The 22,214-nt window shown below is 53.0% G+C and overlaps 1 protein-coding gene across 6 annotated transcripts in view; it reads left to right on the top strand.

Annotated features, from left to right (window-relative positions):
- EPHB2 (EPH receptor B2) overlaps positions 1–22,214 on the top strand; it is a 288,949-nt gene that overhangs the window by 76,765 nt on the left and 189,970 nt on the right. For all 6 annotated transcript variants that reach the window (XM_073316312.2, XM_073316309.2, XM_073316310.2 and 3 more), the window contains exons 2-3: positions 10,211–10,275; positions 19,674–20,358. In XM_073316312.2, coding sequence (XP_073172413.1) covers positions 10,211–10,275; positions 19,674–20,358 — 750 coding nt within the window. The remainder of the gene's footprint in view (positions 1–10,210; positions 10,276–19,673; positions 20,359–22,214) is intronic.

Here is a 22,214-nt window from a genome sequence, read left to right on the forward strand (position 1 = left end):
CTCAAGTTGAAAACGCTCAGGCATTTATGCCCTCAGGTTGGTTCCCCGACTGTGATGGTTCGCTGGGGTGCAACCTGGAACTGGGGTACTGGTGAGCCCTCTGTCTTACCAATGTGGGCTCCCTGTCACACTGTGACATTGTGGCAAGCTGCAGACCCCTCCAGGTACTGCACTTACACAGCCACCCGCAGACAGGGATACACCCAACTGAGTTACATGAATGCTTTCGCCAGCCACCCATGATCCAACAATATAGAAACTTCAGTCAATTCTCCCCAGCCTTGCATTCTAGAACTGTACCGTCTCGCCCTGGTCAGAAGCCTGACCAGTGTAAGTTTATAACCTAGTCTGCCCCTCACTCACTGTGGAGAGGACAATGCACCAGCTCTTGTTTCTGAGCAGATTCCCCAAGCATTGCAAACAAAACCCACTGTTTTAGGTAGAATATGAAACAGGTTTATTAACTACAGAGAGATAGATTTTAAGCGATTATAAGTAGCAAGCTTACAGATCGAAGTTGGTCACCTAAGAAATAAAAGTAAAATCTCAGTCTGAGTTCTATAACTATCCAGGATTTGAATACAGCAGTATCTCACCCTGATGGTATAGCTCCTTCATACACAGGCTGGGATTCCTCTTTTCAGCCTGGAACCACCTCCCCCATTCAAAGTCTTTGTTCTCCAGATAGGTTTCCAGGTGTCGAGTTGTGAGGAGAATGAGGACAAGTGACGATGTCACTTGCCCCTTTTATAGCTTCTTCCAGCTTGCTGAAAAGATCCTTTGCTATGAGGTGAGTCAAGCAGTCTCCATTGTCATTGTGCTCTCTCTGAGAGGTCTCCATTGTACACAGTTCCTGGGGTAGTCCTTGTGAGTGTGGATTCCCCTTAATGGGCCATCAACACATCTCACTCCTCCACTGTTGCTCCTGAAAGGTTGGTTGTGGGTGTTTCCAACCTTATAACACATTTCAGTAATATACACATAGCAAAACTTTATAACTTCCCATCCAAAGACAGCACGCACAATCCAACAGGGTATTAATGTTGAATAGATCAAGATGTTTAAAATGATACCTCACAAGGTATACTTTGTACAAAACATATTATAATTAAATCACCCTGGTGAATGGGGGGGTGCCTGGCTGTTGCTTTGGGGTACAGGGTGTCACACCCACATGCCCCAAACAGGTGTGGTGTTATATTCATTAGACCACAATCTGCTCCCAGAGCGAGGAACAGAGCCCAGGAATCCTGATGTCTAATATTGCACCTTGGCTCACAAGTCACTGTGTAACTTGCTGGCCGTGTGTTTGTTGCAGCTCCAGTTGGGGCCAGGCTTCATATATGACAGCAGCATGTACTCTCCCCTCCCACCCCCGCCCTTTCCTGTTATTTGCTCCTGTAGGCAAAATGAAAGAGCTCTGTGCTGTAGCCTTCACGGACGTGGGGTCAGACACTGCCACTGGCCAATGCAGGAGTACAACAAATATGTAACAGCCTGTAGTTATTTAGGGTTGCAGATGAGTGCTGGGTTGCACAATAGTTTGTTATTGGAGAGTTGTCTAAAGCACTTGGCTACTGATGCAGATCTTTTTACAGAGAAGAGCATTATCGCTGTGGCATAGAGAGAAATCTGCCCCCTTCGTAAACCGATTACGGAGCAGGCTGGGAGTGTGGCTTTGTGGCAGAGCCTTTCCCTGTCAGAGATAATTAGCTCCGGGCTCAGCCTGGCAAGCCCATACCCAGCTCCACAGCAGACAGGCGCAGAGCATGGGGGAGTGGACTTGCTAGGCAGGATGGACAGTTTTCTGGTGCAGGTAGAGGATTATTAATAGATTCAGACTTTCCAGGACAAGGGGGACCTCTAGGACCATCTAATCCATTCTGCTGCCTAGCACAGGCCACTCTCCTGCTGGTAATAGCTCATCCAAACTGACCACTCTTCAAGTTAAAATCCAAGTTAAACCAGAACATCGGGGGGGGGGGGGGGTTTAACTTGGATTTTAACTTGAAGAGTGGTCAGTTTGGATGAGCTATTACCAGCAGGAGAGTGAGTTTGTGTGTGTATGGGGGTGGGGGGGATGTGAGAACCTGGATTTATGCAGGAAATAGCCCAGCTTGATTGTCATGCACATTGTGTAAAGAGTTGTCACTTTGGATGGGCTATCACCAGCAGGAGAGTGAATTTGTATGGGGGGGTGGAGGGTGAGAAAACCTGGATTTGTGCTGGAAATCACTTTAGATAAGCTATTACCAGCAGGACAGTGGGGTGGGAATAGGTATTGTTTCATATTCTCTGTGTATATATAAAGCCTGCTGCAGTTTCCACGATATGCATCTGAGGAAGTGAGCTGTAGCTCACGAAAGCTCATGCTCTAATAAATTGGTTAGTCTCTAAGGTGCCACAAGTCCTCCTTTTCTTTTTGCGAATACAGACTAACACGGCTGTTACTCTGATACTTACAGACAGTGATAAGTCACCTCTTAACCTCCTATTTGATAAGCTTACTCTGCCCCCATGCAGCAATAAGACCTGTCCAATTTAAATAAGAACAGACCCTGAGGGACATTCAGGGTGGCTGGCTGGGGAGATGGGATGGGGACAGGCTACACTTTTTCAAACCTTCACCGTTTTGTTGGTCACTAGTTTAGACTCCATGCCAGCATTTCACGAAGAGACTGTGAAAACAGGGCCCACTGTGCCTTTAACTAGCTTGGTGCCTGGTATGTGGAGTGTCCTCTCTGGAGCAATCTGGCCATGCTAGCTTCTCACCAAGGATCCCGTTGTTGATCTGATGTGGAACCCGGGAGGGAGGCAGAGCTAAGCCCTTTGCAGCCTAGGGATGCATAAATGGATTGCAAATCGCTCCTGATTCCATTTGCTGGAAATCAGAGAATTAACACCGTTACTGGGTTTGGAAGGAAACAATGCATAAGGAAAGAGTCGAGCGTGCTGCCCTGGAGTGCTCAGATGAGTGAAACTGATCCGGGGAGTGGAGCAGGAATGTACGACAGGCTGTACACCTCACTACAGAGCTGTGGACAGCAAGAAATAGAAGAGTGAGTGTTCACTGATCCCAGGTAGGGAATGCCTTCCAGACAGTGCTCAGTAAGAGCAAGACAACAAATGGGAAAATGGGAGGCTTGGAGCCAGCTAGTTATGTATGGTTTCATTTTTGATTCACGTGCCAGAGAGGAGAGTGGGAGAGCAGCATTTCAGCCAGTAAACAGCCTCCCTCAAGGTTGCCTTCCCAAGCTGTTGATTGGTCTGATATTCTGCTGTTGCAATGGAAGGCTCGGATTGCCTAGCAAGGAGGTAATGCTTCCAAAGAGTTCTTCCTTGGTCCTCTAGGGCAGTGTCTTCCCAGTGTGGTGTTTGACTTGATACCACATGACACTTTGATTAAAAGACTACAAAGATATAATGTTAACATGGCACACAATGGATTAAAAACTGGCTGATAGGTCTCAAAATGTAACCATGAACAGGGAATCGTCATCAAGCAGATGTTACTAGTGGGGCCTGGCAGGGGTCGGTTCTTGACCCTGCACTATTAACATTTTTATCAGTGACCTGAAAGAAGACATAAAATCATCCCTGATAAAGTGTGCAGGTAACACAAAACTTGGGAGAATGGTAAATAATAAAGAAGACAAGTCACTGCTACAGAGCGATCTGGATCTCTTGATAAACTGGGTACAAGCAAACTGTACATTTTAATATGGCTAAATGTAAGCATATACATCTAGGGACAAAGAGTGTAGCTCACAGTTACAGGATGGGGGACTCTATCCTAGGAAGCCATGACTCTGAAAAAGATTTGGGGAGTTATGGGGGATAATCAGCTCAACACGAGCTCCTGGTGTGACGCTGTGGCCAAAAAAGCGAATGGGACCTGGGATGCATAAATAGGGGAATCTCGAGTAGATTATTTCACCTCTGGATTTGGCCCTGGTGGAATCCTGTGCCCAGTTCTGGTGCCCGCAATGCTAGAAAGAGGTTGATAAATTGGAGAAGGTTCAGAGAAGAGCCATGACAATGATTAAAGGATTAGAAAACCTGCCGGATAGTGATAGACTCAAGGAGCTCCATCTATTTAATACATGGACGATTAAGTGGGGTCACAGTTCTTGGGCTCCTGATGGGTGCATACTACTGTAGGGACACCAAAAAAAACCTTAGGACACTTCCATCTGCCTCAGTAGGGATATCGAATACGCACTTGAGTTATAGTTCCTTGCCCATGTATAAACTCCCATGCCCTGAGTCCCTTTAGTGTGGAGCTGTGCTACCTGGCCAGTAGACCAGGGTCATTTTCCCCCTGTAGGCCTGGTGGTGGGGATCTGGTAAATGGCCTTTCTGAGGGCAGTTCCCCGAAGACATTCAGGAGACTCCTTTTGGAGCTGTAGAGCCACCAACTGCTCTCTCCAAGAGCTGCCGGGCAGCTGCCGGGAACTTCCTCCTTTTCAGCCCTTATTCCACCCCGACATGATTGACAGGGCCAGAGGGGCAGGACCAGCCTTGCCCACACCCCTTCATCACTGGTTTGGGGTTTATAAATCCCATCACAAAGGGGTGACTTGATTACTGTCTGTAAGTATCTACACTGGGAACAAATATTTAATAATGGGGGGCTTGTCTAAACTATCGCTTAAGGTGATGTAATGTACGTCACTTGGGTGTGAAAAAACCATCCCCGAGCGACGCAAGTTACATCGACTTAGAGTGCTGTCCACACCACGCTGTCGGTGGGAGATGATCCCCCGCGGACACAGCTCCTGCCTCTCGTTGCAGTGGAGTAATTGCACCAATGGGCGAGTGCTCTCCCGTTGGCATAGCACGCCCTCACCAGATGTGCTACCATGGCACATCTGCATTGATACAGCTGTGCCAATGTAGCACGGTAGCGTAGACTAGCCCAGGCTCTTCGTGATAACAGCGAAAGGTCGAGGAAGTTGAAGCTAGGCAAGTTCCGACTGGAAATAAGGTCTACGTTTTGAACAGTGAACCTTTGGGACAGTTTACCAAGGGATGTGGTGGAGTCTCCATTGCTGACAATTTTTAAATCTAGAGTGGATGTTTTCCTCACCGATCTGCTCTAGGAATGATTGTGGGGCAGGTCTCTGGCCAGCGTTCTACAGGAGGTCAGACTAGATGATCACAATGGTCCCGTCTGGCCTTGGAACCTCTGAGTAGCTGGGGGGTTAAATAAAGAGCGTTGGAGATGTCCAGAGGGCAGGTGCTGGGGAGGATGCGGTGGCTGGTGTTAATGAGACAGTGCACCCTTGTGGCTGTGTTTGTGTAAGCCTCTGATTTTTTTCACCTTTTTGCTGCACATGGTGAGACCCTCTGACCATCTTCCCCCCTCCCCTCATGCTGGGTGCTAAAAGCAGAGAGAAATCCCATTGTCTGTGTTTGCTGCAAGGTGCTTTGATTCTTCACCTGCCAGGATCAAGCAGTAGGAGGCAGCATCTCTGGGATGCCTCCCAGGGATGCTGGATTGTGGTTCCCATGTGATTGGCTCAGAATCTGCGATGAAATCAGTGCCATCTGCTGAGGCTGTAGAGTGGCAGCCTGCGATCTAGAACATGTAGAGAGTCATCCAACCGGGAGCTGACGGTGGATGAAATAATGATTGATCGGTATCTCTGGTACAATGCTGCTGCATTTCCATGTGCAGCCACCCATGAGTCAGATGTTGGCCTGAAATCACTGGTAGAGCAGGACAGAGATGTCAGCCATATGGCTGCTGCTAGCATGGTTTCAACCTTAGTGTAGATAGGGCTGCTGAGGCAGACTTGCTCTGTCTAGCTGGACATGTTTTTAATTTCCTGCCCCCTTCCCCATCTATCCTGTCATATCGCCTCGCTCTCTGTTTTTAAGCTTTTGTTTGCTAGCCAGACCAGGGAAGGGGCTAGGTACTTGTGATGCTGAATGGGCAGCTGTGGAGGGAGGAGGAGTTGTGTTCTGCAAATATGGATATTATCAACGTGACTAGAGCTGAACAAAAAGTGACTCCAAAGGCCACAGTGCTAATGAATGCTGGGGGCTCTCTGTTGAGTGTCTGCCCTTCCTCTTTGCTGTGTCTAGGCAGTGCAAGCAGGAAAGGCGATGTGCCAGTTTCCAAGCAGAATAAGTTTCCCATTATAGCCAGTAAACCCAGCAGATCAAATTAACGTGTTAGTCTCTAAGGTGCCACAAGTCCTCCTTTTCTTTTTATGGGAGAGCTAGCGAGAGGGGTTGCGGGGGGCTAAGGGAGTGAGGCTGGGGAGGTAGGTTGAGCAGTAGGACAGGGGAGTGCAGGTTCACTCCTACTCCAGCCCTTCGCTGCCTGGGCTTTGAGCTGGCTGTGGTGTGAAGGAGGCAATCTCTGTCAGTGTCCTTTGGCAAAAGTCACATAACGTGTCTCCTTTTTAATATAAAACTCGCTGGTATCGGGAATTCAGACCTTGGTCCAGCACCATTCCAAAGCACTTGCAAAACTTCAAGCACGTGCTAAAGTGCTTTGCTGGACGGGGGCCTTAGTCTGGAGATGCGTGGGCCTAAAGTCTGAAGGGTCACTTCCCAGCCCTTTCGGAGCTGGAGGGAGTGGAGAAAAGGAGAGATCCCAGGCCGTGTTTCATGTGTAACTGCATCCAGCTCCTAAACTCCTCAACAGCTTGACTTTGAGCGTCCCTGAAAATGCACTCTTCACCGTGCGTGTGCGCTGTACATTAGAGATGCACATCACTCAAACCTAAGAAAGGGATCTTATCCCTGCTATAAACGCAAACCTCAGTGCAGCCTTAGCCATAGACTCTCCATCACACACTGTCACGTGGGACTGTCTGGGATGCTCTCATTAGGGGTCAGGAGGTATTTTCATCCCAAGCCTGTTTTCAGGCAATTAGAGCTTTCTGCAGACAAGTCCCTTTTGGGCAGCCGTTTCAGAGAAGGCTGCACACTAGTTAAGATACAGTCTGTCGTGGAAGCATCAGACTTTCCCTGAACCCAGCCCTCCAAGCGGGCTTTGAAGTTGGAGGAAATTTGTTTAGAAGTAATGTAATTAAAATATTTTTTCCAATACATTTTAGCATAAAAGTTGAGCACAACACAGAAAGATACAGAAAGCACAGAGGCCAAGAGCAAACACAGCTACTCATATCTATGCTAAGGAGAGGACTCCTCCGAAGAAGAAATCATTGTTAGTACTGTCTCATCAGGAACCCATCTCATCATGGGTTTTAAGTCCTGCTTATACGCTGGGGTGACTAGATGCAGTTACGTTGCCAGTATTGTAAGGTATCTGGTCAATGCTTATGATACAGCAGTTTGCTAATATACAGTGCTAATAACACAGAGGACTGCTAGCTCTCCCCTACAAAAGGTATTAAGGAGAAATGGACAAGAAAAAAAACTTGAAGCATAAAATTATATTGTGTATGGGGCATAGGCCCTGCGTTTTACTTTTCCCCGCGGGGGAACGCCCGAGACCCCGCCCCACTCCATCCCCTCCCCCGAGGCCCAACACTTGCCCCATCTCTTCCTGCCCCCACTCCGCCCCCTCCTTGAGGCCCCCGCTCGTTGCTCTCCGCCCTCCCCCAAGCCCCTCCCCAAGTCGCCAGGCAGCTGTGCCTCTGGTATGTGGCATGCTTGTCTGGTAACACTTCCAGAGGCAAATGGCAGCCGCATGGTATCTGGATTCCCCAGTGCAGACCAGTTAGCCTAGCTGTCCCTTATTGAGCTCTGTGGGTCTGGGCCCTCGCTGTGTCTCCCCCACTCACCCTCCCTGGGCCTGACTGCATGTGTCGTTGGGAGGCTGCCTGGAGGGAGCGTGCATAATTCCACACTGCTAACCCGGAGCAGAGGGAGAGAGCATCTCTCCAGTTGGGGCCCCACCAGGGCCACAGCCTCAGATGCCTCTTTCTTCCCTGCCAGGACCACTGCATCGGAAGGTGCCCAGCACACCTGGCAGTGTTTACGTTGCCAGCCCATCCCCTGCTTTTGCCTTTGGGGCTCACCTGTCCCATGTTGTGCGTTGTGTGCGGGTTAACAGAACCCGTGCTTGTGGTTCCATCGCACAGGCTTCCAAGCGTACCTGAACCTAGCCTATTCCTAAACACAAAGAAGCAAAAATCAAAGGGATTCTGTGTTTAAAAATAAATAAATCCCTGAAAGAAAGGCTGAGATGGTAAAAACCCTGTGACCCGTGTCACTCCCCAGCAGCCCCAAATCCAGCCCTCCCTGCCGTTGCCATGCTTGGCCCTTTGCGGTGGATGGGGGCGGGGGGCCCAGGCATGAGACTTACCTTGCATGCATGCAATTCAGTGTGGTAGAGTGCAGGGTGTGGGAGAACCTGGAGTGGAATGTGGGGGTCTTCAGTTTCCCAGCTTCCCCACTCCGCAGCCGGGGTGGGAGGGGGCACTGTGGAGGCTCCTGTGTATGCTGCAGCAGTCCCCACCCCATGTCCCACTGAGAGCGCTTGGTGTGGCTGTTTTTAACATGGGCACAGCAACAAAATTTTCCTAATTTTGTTCAGAGGAATGGCTGGACCATTTTATCTGAAACCTCCCACAACACCTCAGGCTGAGGCAGACACCTGGCAAGCAACGTTTCAGACTGAATGGTTAAATGTTGGCAAAGTTATAAGAAACTGAAAGAAGGATCTTATAATGAAAGTATCTGGCAGCCTTAACGGTCATCATTGCTACCTGCACTGTCTGTAAAAACTTGGTCTATTTTTTTCTCAGTCCTGATGGGCTGAAACATCATCTGACCTAAAGCCTTTGGGCCCAGATTGCCTGGAAAATCAGCCTTAATGTTAAAGTTTAATGTTGTTTAAATCCTTAAGTCAGGGTTTTTCCCTGTACACTACAATGTGCTTTTTGGCAGTGCTGCTGACTATTATTCTTACTGTGCAAAGAGGTGGGAAAACGTCATGTTCTTTTACATTTAGCTCTCTAAGCAGAGGTTAGCAGAGAAGCCTCTAGTTCCGCTCGCTGGGCTGCAGCTCCTGCACTGCCGTTTCCGAGCTGCCGCCACGTAGTCCATGAGGATTAGATATTTTTGAAGGGGAAACTCGCCCCTGGAGGAGCAGATTTCACCTGGGGATGGTGTGAAACGGCGGGGCTGCAGCCCCCTTCTCGGTACAGATTGTGGGTGAAGCAAGGCTGGCAGGGCCATGCTGAGAGGTGGACCAATGGCAGGGCCCTCCAAGGCTGAGCCTGAGCACCAAGACGGCTCAGGTACCTGCCGCTGCTTGTGCACACACGGCACTTGGGGACAGGTGTTGACCCCCAGTGCAGAATGGAGGTGTTCCTCTACGCAGAGGGGCAGGGTTGGCAGCACAATAACACTGCTGAACCCCGCTGCTTCAGCACTGCCTGCATGCATGGAGCTTAGCTCCTGTTTGGGGCAAGGCAGACCAGGGAAGGGGTGGGGCAGGGGCCGCTCTAGTCTTAGGTAGACTAAGCAGCTGCCTAAAGCTGCAGATTTGGCCCGGCTGCCCCTCCGTCATGACAGAGAGCGGCTAGGCCAAATCTCTGTGGCATTGCGACCCTGTGTGCCAGGTCACAACGCCACTCACTCAGATTTGGCCTGGCCACCCCTCCATCATGACTAGCTGCCCTAGGCCTAGGAGGAGGGGTACAGCACACTGAAGTTTTGTCTACCACTCCAGATTGTCTTGAGTGGCCTCTGTCTGCCACTCTGTGGATCAGCCCATTATCAGCCTAAGGGAGGGACTACAGAACAGCTCCTCATGCCGCTGGAGAATTTCTCCCCAGCCCATGGTCCTGAGGGAGATCCCCAGTGCACGAGCTGAGCTGGGGCTGGACCTGGCGCCAGGGGCCTGGTCCAGTGCCACTGGAGGCAAAGGGCAGGCTCTCTGTGGATCAGGCCCTACGTGAGCGTGGGCCCTCCTCCTTGCTGAGAGCTGGCGGAGCTCCAGCTCTGGCGGAAGCCCTAGGCTCTGGAGTGGGTCATCAGTGGTATGTGAAGAGACAAGATGCTAACCTGGGGCGGATGCTGCTCGCTGCCCAGGATCATAGCTGGTTTCTGCACCAATCTGCTTGTTAAGGCCTCTGCCCTGAGCCGTGACTGGAGGCCTTCCTGGGGTGCGTGAATGGCTTTCCTGGTCCGGACCCTGCTGTGCTGCTCACTCGGACCTGCCTGCTGAGGTTGCCTCCTGGTTCTCTCCCCTTGACGGCTCTCTTTTGTAATCTCCCCACAGAAACGCTAATGGACTCCACCACGGCGACGGCAGAGCTGGGCTGGACAGTGCATCCTCCCTCAGGGGTGAGTTCTCTGTTCTCCTCGGGATTGAAGGGAACAGTGGTGTAGGACACAGATTGGGGCAGATTAGCAATCCTAGATGTTACTGTTTACTAAAAGAGATTCACTGAAACAGGGCCAAAACCAAAACAAGCAGAAGGCAAAAACGTTCCCCCCCAAATTCCTGAATTCTGAGATTTTGAAAATGTTTGATATGGGGTAAGATTTTAAAAAGCATCTGCGTGATTAGGAGCCAAATTCTCATTGACTGTCAATCGGACTGAAATGCCTAAGGAGCTAAATCCCTTTTGAAAACGGCAGTCAGGTGCTTTTGAAGCTGTAGCCCACTCTCTGTAGTCGCTGAAATGCTCAGAGGGGGGTGGGAGATTCAGCAAATGCTTCATCAGAAAATTTCCCAGAACTTTTTTTTTTTTTTAATTGTCAAAATGTGAGAAATGTCAGTTGTTCGGGTTGGAAAAGGGCGTGGCCAGGAACAGGAACACTGAACCCAAACACACCTGCTGCAGGCCCAGGGCCTGGCATGAACTGGTGAGAATGGCAAGTGAAACTGGCCTGGCTTCTCTGGCTCGTCGGGAAGCAGCCAGAGCTAGACAGCTCAGCTCCTGCAAGTAGCTGCAGAAGGCGTGGCAGAGGGGTCCTGCCTTTCCCCTCTCCATAAGGGATACTGGCATCTCCTCCTGGCAATAAGTGCTGCAGTCTTGGGGAATTAGCACCGAGGAAGCCAGTCACTGTGGGCCAGATCTGACAGTGGTGACGCCCTGTCTGCTCGCAGCAATGGGAGCTTGCTGGAGGAAGTACTGAGTAACACCCAGTAAGGGCCTGGGCACTTGGGTCTGTAAGTGGCGCACACGTCCAAGGAAGTTCAGTGAGGTAATTTGGACTCTCCCTATACTCCACTCCAACCAGAGCACTCTCACGGTGAACCAGATCCTGGGGGCCTTACTCAGACAAACTCCATCCGACTTCCAGGGCTGTATGACTCCAGACTCAGCCCTGGCCTGGAGGTTGTGAAGGACACCAGAGAAGCGCTGGGTCTGTTCTGTGCTCTCCCATAACACAAAGATCCATTTGAAGAAATGAAGAGAAACACGGCAGCGCAGGTGGGCCTGCAGGGTTTGAGCACCATGTTCCCTTGTCCCTGCCTGGCAGCTGGGAGCAGCCCATGTTCACTGCAGATGACTCGCTGGGGCGAGGTGTTGTCAGCGGAGGGCCCTGGATTCTGGGCTGTGCTGACTGAGCCGAGTTTGGTGACTATGTGTGCATTGAGAGACTCTATTCTGTCGGGTCTGTGGGGCTGAGCTGGCAGGCTCCAGGAGAAGTATGACAGGCACACGGAAGCCAAGGTGTGTCTGCATGGCAAGTGCAGAAGCTGTGCACCCGCCCCAGGGCTCACCCCAAAACCATGGTGACAGAGACACCACGCTGGAGTACATGTCCCTCGGCCATTTCCCCTTGCCTGGGGGAGGAGGAATTTCCTGTCCCGCAGCAGTAAACTACAAGACCCCCATGTTGGCAGTTGGCTCAGCTGTGACAGCAGAGCACTTTGGAGGAGAGCTCCGACTAAGGCTCTCATTCCCACCTGCTCCTGTGTCCTCACACCCAAGCAGTGTAAGGGGAGTTCTTACTACCCTTACTGGCACCTGGTGCTGGTGCTGTGGGATCTCAGCTGGACCGAAAGCCACAATTCGAACCATTTGGCTCAGTGCAGGAAGTGCAGAGGCATATGACAGGCAGTCAGGGAAGCACTGGACGGTGACTCGAGAGAAGATCCAGATCTGAGATGTTGTTACTTAACCACCCCAGTTCCTGGGGCTCTGCTGAAGTCCAGAAACCCTGCCACACCCAGACTGAATTCCCCTGCTGTAGTGCGGAAGGTCTTGGCGCTGACAGGAGGGAGTATGCTGGTGTGGTTAAAGCATGGGGTGCAAGGTGGGCCGATGTGGGGTCCATCTGCAGCGCCACCACAGACTGGGGAAAGGCGCGGCCCCTCTTGGCACCTCAGCTCCCCAGCCACAGGGCCCTGCCTCCTGTGCGGGAGGCTGCGTTGCCACGGAGGTGCTGTACCAGGCACGGTGTTATTGCCCAGCATCCACTGCAGTCTCCCACCTGCCTTGGGCACTGACAGGGCTCTCTGAGTTGTTAGACCGGAGCCCTGACACGCCTTACTCTTCCTCCTCCCCTCCCAGCTCAGGGTGCGGGGGGATCTGCCCTAGAGCCAGGGGCCTTGGCCTGCAGCCACAGCTGGGGCATTGCCAGGCCACTCGAGGAGCCTCACTAGAGATTCTGAAGGCGCAGACAACCCGCACTCTGGGCTCTCCAGCCCTGCGTCCCTGCTCCCCCGCAGCTCTGGGATCACCAGGGACTGGAGACGGCCTGGGGAACACCAGAGGCACAGAGAGCTTGGCAGACCCCAGAGATGCAGGCGGCTTGCCTTCCGTTGGCCTCAATCGCCCTGACCTGCTTTGTCCTAACCTGACATGTTCGATCACAGGGGACCGGACCAATACACACCCAGCATGTGTGAGGGGATGGGGACCGGGCCAATACACTCTCCTTGCAGAACCCACCTGTATTTGTTATGATTTTTTGGTTGCTTTTCTGTGCTACTTGCCCCTGTAATTTGGTGCCACTGCCTTTGTAAGACACCAGGACAGTCTTCTTCTGGATGATAATGCTGGAAGAGCCGTATTTCATGCAGGGCAGGGAAGTTCCCGTCAATAGATTTTGTGACTGAATGTTCATTTGCTTCCTCTTTATCCCCCCTGGCCACTCAGCATTGCTAACAGCCAGTGACTGAAATGTGTGACAAAACCTGCTGCAGTTTTCCACTGCAATATAGATGATAGTGAGAAATAAAATCTGTGGAGGCAGATTTGTGGACAGTGCAAATGAGGAAAATTGGAACTATGTGAGGATCATGTGGCTGCCTTTATGTGAGTGCCTCCACTGGGTATTTAGCCTAAATGTTACACGGCGCAATCTCCATGCCTAGCACTGTAGGGCCTGAGTGTCTCTCGTGAGGCTTTTCACAGCCTGAAGGGCCAGGGCTGTTGGGCAGGTGTGCTCTGGCAGCTCTCGGAGAGTTAGCGCTGAATTTCTGCTGGCGGCAAGCAGTGGAGGGGTTCGCTCTGGGAATGATGAGAGCTCTGGCTAGTGCCTTGTGCTGGGTAAGGCAGTCCTGTTTTCAGGGAGGGCGTCTTCCCAACACATCAGGTTTCACGTCCATGGGAAACTGTTTGTTTGGCTTCTCAGTGAGCAGGCTTCTGATACGCCATTCCAGATGCCTGGGATTTTGTCACTAGTGCCTACCAGATTCCCCCTCTTGCTGCACTCCAAGCTGTAGCTCACGAAAGCTTATGCTCAAATAAATTTGTTAGTCTCTAAGGTGCCACAAGTCCTCCTTTTCTTTCTCCAAGCGGAGTGTGCCACTCAGCGTTTCCAAAGACGCTCACTGCCTCATGCTGCTCCCCGCTTGCAGCAGGAACCGGGCAACCCTGGACCCCGCTGCTTCCTGCTGCTACAATCCATGGTGCTGGTTCCTGCCTGTGCCATGGGAAAGACGCTGGCTTTAGGTGTTGTGGGTGGGGTGGGGCCACCGCTGGATGCTGCACCCTGTCTGGCCTGGACAAAGCCATGGGAGGAGCTCTACTTTCTTGGGACGGCCCAGTTGATGGCTAAACCTCCTCCCAGCCAGTGTCCCTCTCACATCTGTGCACACCACAAATGAAGAACTCGTGTGCCTGCCCCAGCCGCGGCCTGCTGGGTAGCCATGCGTTCCTGCTCCAGGGTGTGCTCAGCGCCACCTGTGCCGGAGGGAGACGTCTCCAAATGTTAACCGGTTTCTCCCCTGAGAAGGAGCCTTCAGGCCCCTGCAAGGATCCGGGAGCCAGGGGCAGCAGAGGGGCAAAGAGCTTTCTTTAGCAAGCACATGGATTTGGGGCGTGTCCATTCACTCTGGCAAGGAGACCCGTGTCTTTCGCTTGCCTTCCACCTGGGCTCCATTGGTGGCATGTTGAGCAGCAGCCTGGATATTCAGCACTGGGGTGGAGTTTTGCCACATCCAAGGCAAAGAGAACCTTTCTTTTGCCCTCTCTCTGGAAGTACTGGGCTCTGTGGAGGCGAGGGAGCCCCGCACACAGACTAGGGAACATTGTTTGCTGGGCTCAGCTTTGTCAAATCAGTACCTTTCCCAGAGCTGAGAGCCAGGCCTCCACTGCAGCATTGGTTCCACATTGGGAACCGGAGGCTGGAGAGAGCTTGGAGAACAACAGGTGCCGGGGTTGGAAAACAAACCCTGCCAGGTGTGGAAGGCTCAGGGGACTGGGCAGGGTCATTCTGGAGAGGAGGCAGCTAAGGGAGATGTAATAATGGCCTTTAGATCTGCCAGGAGACCTTGTGCAGCAGACAGGCTCAGCTATTGCTGTTAGTCACCAGGGATGGTGCCACAGCACGTGGATGAGCCTGCCACAGGGAAAGCCCAGGGAAATAGCAGGGGAAACATCCCAAATATGACTGCATAGGGAGACCCTGGTGTCCTTTCCATCACCAAGTCCCAGTCCCTAGGGGAGCTTTAGAAAGCATGCCATCAGCCCTGCACCCTGGCCCTGAGCGATGGATCAGTCACTAGGAGCCCAGATGTATTTCCTGGATGTTACCTGGGTCCTGGGTCTCCTCTCACAGCCCCTGGAGTGAGTTGGGAGTTGCTGGGGTGCTCGTCAAGCCAGCCAGCTCTGCTGGCTGTTGGGGTCAGGGTTTCAGCAGCCAGCCTCTTCCCCTTGAGAATATCCAACCTGCTGGGCGCAGAAAGTCTTGACTATCTGCCCCAGTGGGCTTGAAAACTGGGGACAAAGAATATCCAGGAACTGTTTTCCTGTGCGTCAGTGTAGCATGTTGCCCAGCCCGACCTGAGGGGCTGTGGAAAGAGGGAGCAGGGACACAGGACAGGGTGAGGTGAGGTCAGTGGGCAGTCAGTCTTGGTCAGGGTATTGCTGTTATTTATTTGGATTACCATCATGCCGAGGGCAGTCCTGGCCCAGGCCCCCATGGAGCCAGGTGCTGTACGAACATAGAATACCAGCAGGGTCCTGGGCTCAAAGAGCTGCCTGTCTAGATTAGCTTGGTGGGTTTGGGGGTGGGGGCATGAGAGGTGGGGAGATTAGGGGAGGGGGATAGGAAGCAGCCATAAAACAAGAAGAGACCATCCCAGTCACATATGCCAAATGTCTAGAGAGGTTGTTTTCCCTGTAGGTTTGTTCCATGTCCAATGTGAGGTGAGTTTGTGGCTCTCAGTCAGGGCAATGGTCCCCAAACTGTGGGGGGGGGGGGTGGAGGAATATCCGGGAGCGCATGGTAGGACTCATGCCAGCCCCTATGTGGTGGCAGGGGCGGGGTGCACCACCCAGCCCCGCTCTGTGCCTAACTCCACTCCAGCCCAGCCCTCAGGCCCTGGCCACGGCCCTGCTCCTGGCCACAGCTCGGCCACTGGCCCTTGCTACTGGTCCCCGCTCCTGGCCGCAGCTCCACCCCCAGCTGCTGCCCCCGGCCACAACTGTGCTCCCAGCCTGGGGAGGTGCGGACACGTTCCATTACTGGTAAGAGGGGCGCGAGAGGAAAAGTTTGGGCACTGCTGGTTAAGGGCTCAGTGCCCTTTGCACAGGCCGGCTCTGACTCCCTTCCTTGCTGGCAGCCTCAGGACAGAGGCTGAGGAGTGACTGAGCTCCCCTTTCCTCTCCGAGGGGCTCCCCTGCCTCAGCCATGTGCTCAGTGTGGGGAAGCTTGGCTGCCCCCTCTGCTCAAGTTGCTGCTGCTAAACCAGACACTTTCCATTTCCTGGGCTGCTAATCGGCACCTTTCACCAGTGCTGCCTGCCCTGGCCTCTCGGCCAAGGTTCAGCCTGGAAAAGGATTTTACCTCCAAGTTAGGAATCCTGAGAAAGCAGGTTCTCATGGAATGTCTGCCCCCTTTGTAACCATGGTGGGACCAGTGGGAGATATTTGCAAAAGGCATCGTGTTACTTTACTGCGAGGCCGGACCGTTAACAGGCCCCTGCTGGAGAGGATCCCTGGTAAAGACATGACCTGCTCGCAGATGGGATTCACGTCCCTGCCGCAGCCTCACCACACAGCCCCCAGAATGCCATGCACACACCACCCCCGATCCATCTCCTGGGAACCGGGCATGGGGCTGGGCAGCAAACCCTATTCACAAACCAGACCAGCTCCCTGCAGACAAGGCAGAGGCCGGGCCTCAGCCCAGGGGCTAAGTGTTTAATTAGGGTTTCTGCTACATTTCAAGCAGTTAAAGGAGCCCTGACAAGTAGTTTGGAGTGAATAGTTCTCCTTCAGCACCTTAACACGGCTCTAATCTGGATGGCGAATGCCCTTTGTGATGTGTTTGAACCTTACCCAGCCTGGCACTGAGAGATCAAAACTCTAGTCCCTGTTTGGGTTGGACCTACCCTGCCTAGCCCAGAGCTTTCCTGCTGGTGCAGCGGGAGCAGCATGTCCCAGGAGCTGTGCAAGTGTCCCGGGAATGCTAGCGCAGAGGCAGGGAAGCTTGGAAGGGGGAGCCGGGTGTCCCAGAGGGGAGAGTAAGTGCTGTTCACCAGCCTGACCACGCCAAAGCCCAGGTGGGTGGCGGGCGTGGGGTGGGGTGGGGAGGGGAGGGATCTATTTCAGCTTCCCAGGTGATGGTCTCCCAGCCAGCGGGGAGCGAAGCTACAATAAACAAATGCCTGGCCCGGCTGGCCGTGCCCCTTGGAGGTGAGCAGGGCGGCCCCTGCTGACGGGTCCCTCTCCTCGTCAGGAATGGGACGCACTCTGCCAGGCTCACTAGTTCTTGTCTCTGCAGAACGGGGCGGAGGCCTGCTCTCCCCCACCCACTACTTTGCAGGCTGTTCGTGGAAGGCTGCCCCAGAATGGGGTGTAAGGTGCCCCCGCCCCCCCATGGTAGGTCCTGCAAAGGCTCAGGCTGCCTTTCCCGGCAGAGCGGGGCTGCAAGCGAGAAGGAACTACTGCACTGACATCCTAATGGCAAAGAGGGGCTGGCGGGGCAGCTCATTCCTTTAGCAGAGCCCACTTCCTAGGGGCACGGGGCCTCCTAAAACGTGTATCATTGTAACCCACTGCTGTGTGTGTTCCAAGTTCCCCTCAGGGAATCCGCAGAGGACAGGAGTCTGTTGCAGCCCGAGCCAGGAAGCTTGGCTCTTTAGTTCAGGCTGTGTTTAGTTTTGGAGAGCCACAGTTCAGCACCTATGTGCTTGCCAAGAGAGCAGCCATCACATGCTGTTCTTATTGGCTGTGTTATTGGGCCAGGGATCAGTCAGGGACTCTGGAGTTTCTCACTTCTTGGCTGCTGGGTGAGTCCAGCCCAGGCTGATGCCTTGTGTAAAATGAGCCAACAGGTCTCAATCTAGTTCCTAGTATCCCTGTTATACAAGGAGCTGTCCCACGTGGAACCCTTTATGGAAGGCTTTGAAGAAGCAATGGGCCCCGGAGCCCAAATTCCACTGTCAACCCCAAGCTTCAGGCCAAGGTTGCAGGCGGAGTGGAGCTTGCACTGCCCCCATGGTGTTTGTTCTGTGTGGAACAGAGCCCTTTGGTCTGCACGGGCCCTGCTGATGCAGCACCGGGCACAGCGCATGCACGTTCTCGCACTCAGCTCAGAAAAGGAAAGTAGACAATGATGCATTAGTAGCAGCATTGCCAGCAGATCGAGGGAAGTGATTATTCCCCTCTATTTGGAACTGGTGAGGTCCCATCTGGAGTATTGTGTCCAGCTTTGGTCCCTCCCCTACAGAAAGGATGTGGACATATTGGAGAGAGTCCAGTGGAGGGCAACGAAAAGGATCAAGGGGCTGGGGCACATGACTTACGAGGAGAGGCTGAGGGAATTGGGCTTGTTTAGTCTGCAGAAGAGAAGAGTGAGGGGAGATTTGATAGCAACCTTCAACTACCTGAAGAGGGGTTCCAAAGAGGATGGATCTAGACTGTTCTCAGTGGTAGCAGATGACAGAACCAGGAGTAATGGTCTCAAGTTGCAGTGGGGGACATCTAGGCTGGATATTAGGAAACACTATTTCACTAGGAGGGTGGTGAAGCACTGGAATGAGCTACCTAGGGAGGTGGTGGAATCTCCTTCCTTAGAGGCTTTTAAGGTCAGGTTTGACAAAGCCCTGGTTGGGATGATTTAGTTGGGGATTGGGCCTGCTTTGAGCAGGGGGTTGGTCTAGATGACCTCCTGAGGTCTCTTCCAGCCCTAATCTTCTATGATTCTGTGTTACAGCCACATTTTTCTCTCTGGACCATGCAAGGCGCAGTGCTGGGTTGGGGCAGCGTCCTCTACAACATAGCATCCTTCCCATCTCGGGGTGGGGACAGGAGGCAGAGCTACGGATGAGGTTATTCACCAGGCCCCCAGGACAGACAGGGAGATGCAGAGCTGAGACGGCATTTTACTTGGAGAAAAAATATGGAAACACACAGTACATTTCAGAGACATCTGTCTCCATCATAAAGGAGCATTGGAAGGCACAAATACACTGAAGTCAATGGGAGTTTTGCCATTCACTGCAGTGAAGCCAGGATTTCACCCCTGGAGTCTGACCGTCACTTGTACCTGTGTAATGGTGAAACAGTCATTCACTCCCTTTGCCCAGCTGTTAAGTGACGGCTCAGGGTGGAAGTGATGGAGACTCTGGCCCTTCATGGTTTTCTTTGCAATTTACTTTTTAAAATATCAAGTAACCCTTTCCCCTGTGACAGTGGAATGAGCCAGGAGGTGAGAGCCCTTCTAACAGAGGCCCAGACTGTGCTAGACACATGTAGGTACTTTAATGACCCTTGAAGAGTCTCCTCTGCCAATCAGTGCATGTATCTCCCACTAACAAGAGTGGAAACCCAGTAACCACCCAGGAGAAGAGAGCCCTTAGCCAGTGTGGTGGCTTTGTCCTTTCCCAGCAGCGGCAGTGTAGCCTGAGTGCACCACGTATCCTTTAGCTGCTCCCTCCCAGCTCCCTTCTTCATTGCATCAGCCATTCCCAGCACCTGGCTGCGCGGCGCATTAGATGAGCATGAAGCATTTGAGGCGTGTGCCCTGGCTCAGGGAGCATGGAGACTGGGAGGGACCCAGTGTACGCTGGCATTGGACTCTGGGGTGGCTGCACCTAGCCAGAGCCCTAGTGTAGATACAATTGACCCTGGTGCAGCGCAGTTTGTACCGATGCAGCTGACCCCACATTGAAATGGGCTTCTCCTCTGCCTCCAGGCAGCCTGAGTCTTTGTCTATCAGGGGGTGGGGAGAGGCAGAGATGTTCCCCCATCGGGTATGTAAATGGGCATAAGCCGACTGCCAGTGAATGTAAATGCAATGCAGCCCAGTGACTCTTTGTGTCCCATCCACAGTGGGAAGAGGTGAGCGGATATGACGAGAACATGAACACGATCAGGACGTACCAGGTGTGCAACGTCTTTGAGTCCAATCAGAACAACTGGCTGCGGACCAAGTACATACGGAGGAGAGGAGCTCACCGCATCCACGTGGAGATGAAATTCTCCGTCCGGGACTGCAGCAGCATCCCAAACGTTCCTGGCTCCTGCAAGGAGACCTTCAATCTCTACTACTTCGAATCTGACTTTGACTCGGCCACCAAGACCTTTCCCAACTGGATGGAGAACCCCTGGGCAAAGGTGGACACCATTGCGGCTGATGAGAGCTTCTCCCAGGTGGACCTGGGTGGCCGCGTGATGAAGATCAACACCGAGGTGCGCAGCTTTGGGCCGGTCTCCAAGAATGGATTCTATCTCGCATTCCAGGACTATGGGGGCTGCATGTCTTTAATTGCTGTCCGGGTCTTCTACCGCAAGTGCCCCCGAGTGATCCAGAACGGCGCTGTGTTTCAGGAGACACTCTCTGGAGCAGAGAGCACTTCACTGGTGGCGGCCAGAGGGTCGTGCATTACCAACGCAGAGGAGGTGGATGTCCCCATCAAGCTGTACTGCAATGGGGACGGGGAGTGGCTGGTGCCCATTGGACGGTGCATGTGCAAGGCTGGCTATGAATCAGTGGAGAACGGGACCATCTGCAGAGGTAACCATTTTTCGTTGCTTTTGTTAGGATGCTGTGTCCTTAGCATGGGAACCTGTGATTGCACCGGGCCAGGGCACATAGGCCACAGCCCCCTGGCTCTTGAAGGTGCCTCATCATGCTGCTTCTCCTGCAGGCAGAGGGAGGTTGGCTGCCACAGATTCGTTCACGTGCTGTTAGCAAACCTACCCTGCTCAGTGCCTTTGTCCTGCCTCTGCAGTGGCAGCAAGTCTGAGTGCACCACGTATCCTTTGGCTGCTCCCTCCCCAGCTCCCTCCTTCATTGCATCAGCCATTCCCAGCACCTGCCTGCCGGGCAGTGGCTCTTTGGCAAACTGTTGGTGACTGAGATTTGTAGGCGATATTGTAGGCCCTGCTTCCTGGCACTGGAGGCGGGTGGGAGAACCTGGGTTCTGTGGGCATTGCTCAGGGTGAGGAATTAGGATCTGTAGCTTTAATCTGCAGCTCTGTCAACCTGACAGTGTCCTCCGCAGCCAGGGAGGGGAACAATAGGAGAACAGCCCAAACAAAGGCCCAAGGGAGCACACACTCTGTCTAGAGCAACAGATGGGCCTCGCTGTGAGGGCTGAAGCAGTGTGTGTGTGACTGGTCACTTCCCCTTTGTTCTTCCTATGGGGAGCTTTCCCTGCTCTTGCCTGCACTGGGCAGCACGATCCAGTCCCTTCCATTCATTCTGCAGGCTCTTCATGATCTCTGTGAGAGCTGGCCATTGGTTCTAAACATGCATCTGGCTGGCTGATCTCCATATACCTCTCTGTCGTTGGCTGATTTCCCATCACTATGGTCCCTGTTCATAGCCTGCTTGGACTGCCTGTCCTTGTGCCTGGGGGCACCATGAACGCATGCTCCTTCTAGCTAAGCTTCTGAGCACGCCTGCCCATTTGTGTCTGAGTTGGGTGCCCGCTGGTGTGTACGGTGGCCGGGCTTACGCTCCCGAGCCATTTGAGGGACACGCACACACAGACATGGCGTGTTCCATGTTCAGTGCCCGCGCCATGCATGCTGATCTCCCAGACAATCTGCTGTGCTTCACCTGGGAAAATGCCAAGTGGAAGGCTCGCCCTTGACTGGCTAGAGGGTCCTGGCATTGCCTGATTACAGTACCTGTGAGTCATGCAACTCAAGGATGCCAGTAGCTCTTAGCATTGCAGGGCTGGATTACGCTAGCCAATCAGAACAGGTGGCGAAAGGATGGGCAGGCAGAGTCCCTCCCTGCAGCAGCAGGGTCTGAAGGGGAGTCCATTCTTAGGGAGAATTGTGATCCAAATGGATTATGTTTAGACTGTAACAGGACATCCAGACTACGGAGCAATGTCTAACAGAGGTACTGCTAGGAGTGGCTGCAATCTGGTCCCTTACTGTGGCGGGGAGGGGAGAGCAGCAGGAGAGGGTCACCCAGGAATGAATAACTTTCACTTGCTCCCCTCGTAATTCTTTCTGGCCTTCCAGCCTCCTCCCCCAGTTCCACTGCTCTCTTCCCCCCATGTCTTCAGGTCCGCTCACGCTCCTGGTGCCAGCTCCCATCTTAGCTGCTGTTTCTTGGAGATAAAGTTTCACTTGCAATTGCCTGGACACTCAGGGGAGTCACACATTCCTCAGCAGATAGGCAGGCCCTGGGTGAACCAGCAAGGTACAAGCACAGTAGAGACCACCAGGACTAGGGCCTCCTACAGGCACAGAAAGTCAAGGTCTGCCAGTCCCACTCACTGCTCAGAGGAGAACTCTCCCTCAAGGTCCCAGCCAGCAGGATCCTCCCTCGCTCTCCACTGGCACTTCGTGTATCCCTAAGAACTCCACGATTCGCCCCTTCTGCCCCATGGGAAGGGTACTGGAGAGGGG

This window comes from Lepidochelys kempii, chromosome 18, assembly GCF_965140285.1.
Source record: "Lepidochelys kempii isolate rLepKem1 chromosome 18, rLepKem1.hap1, whole genome shotgun sequence".
In the NCBI taxonomy this organism is placed as follows: Eukaryota; Metazoa; Chordata; order Testudines; family Cheloniidae; genus Lepidochelys; species Lepidochelys kempii.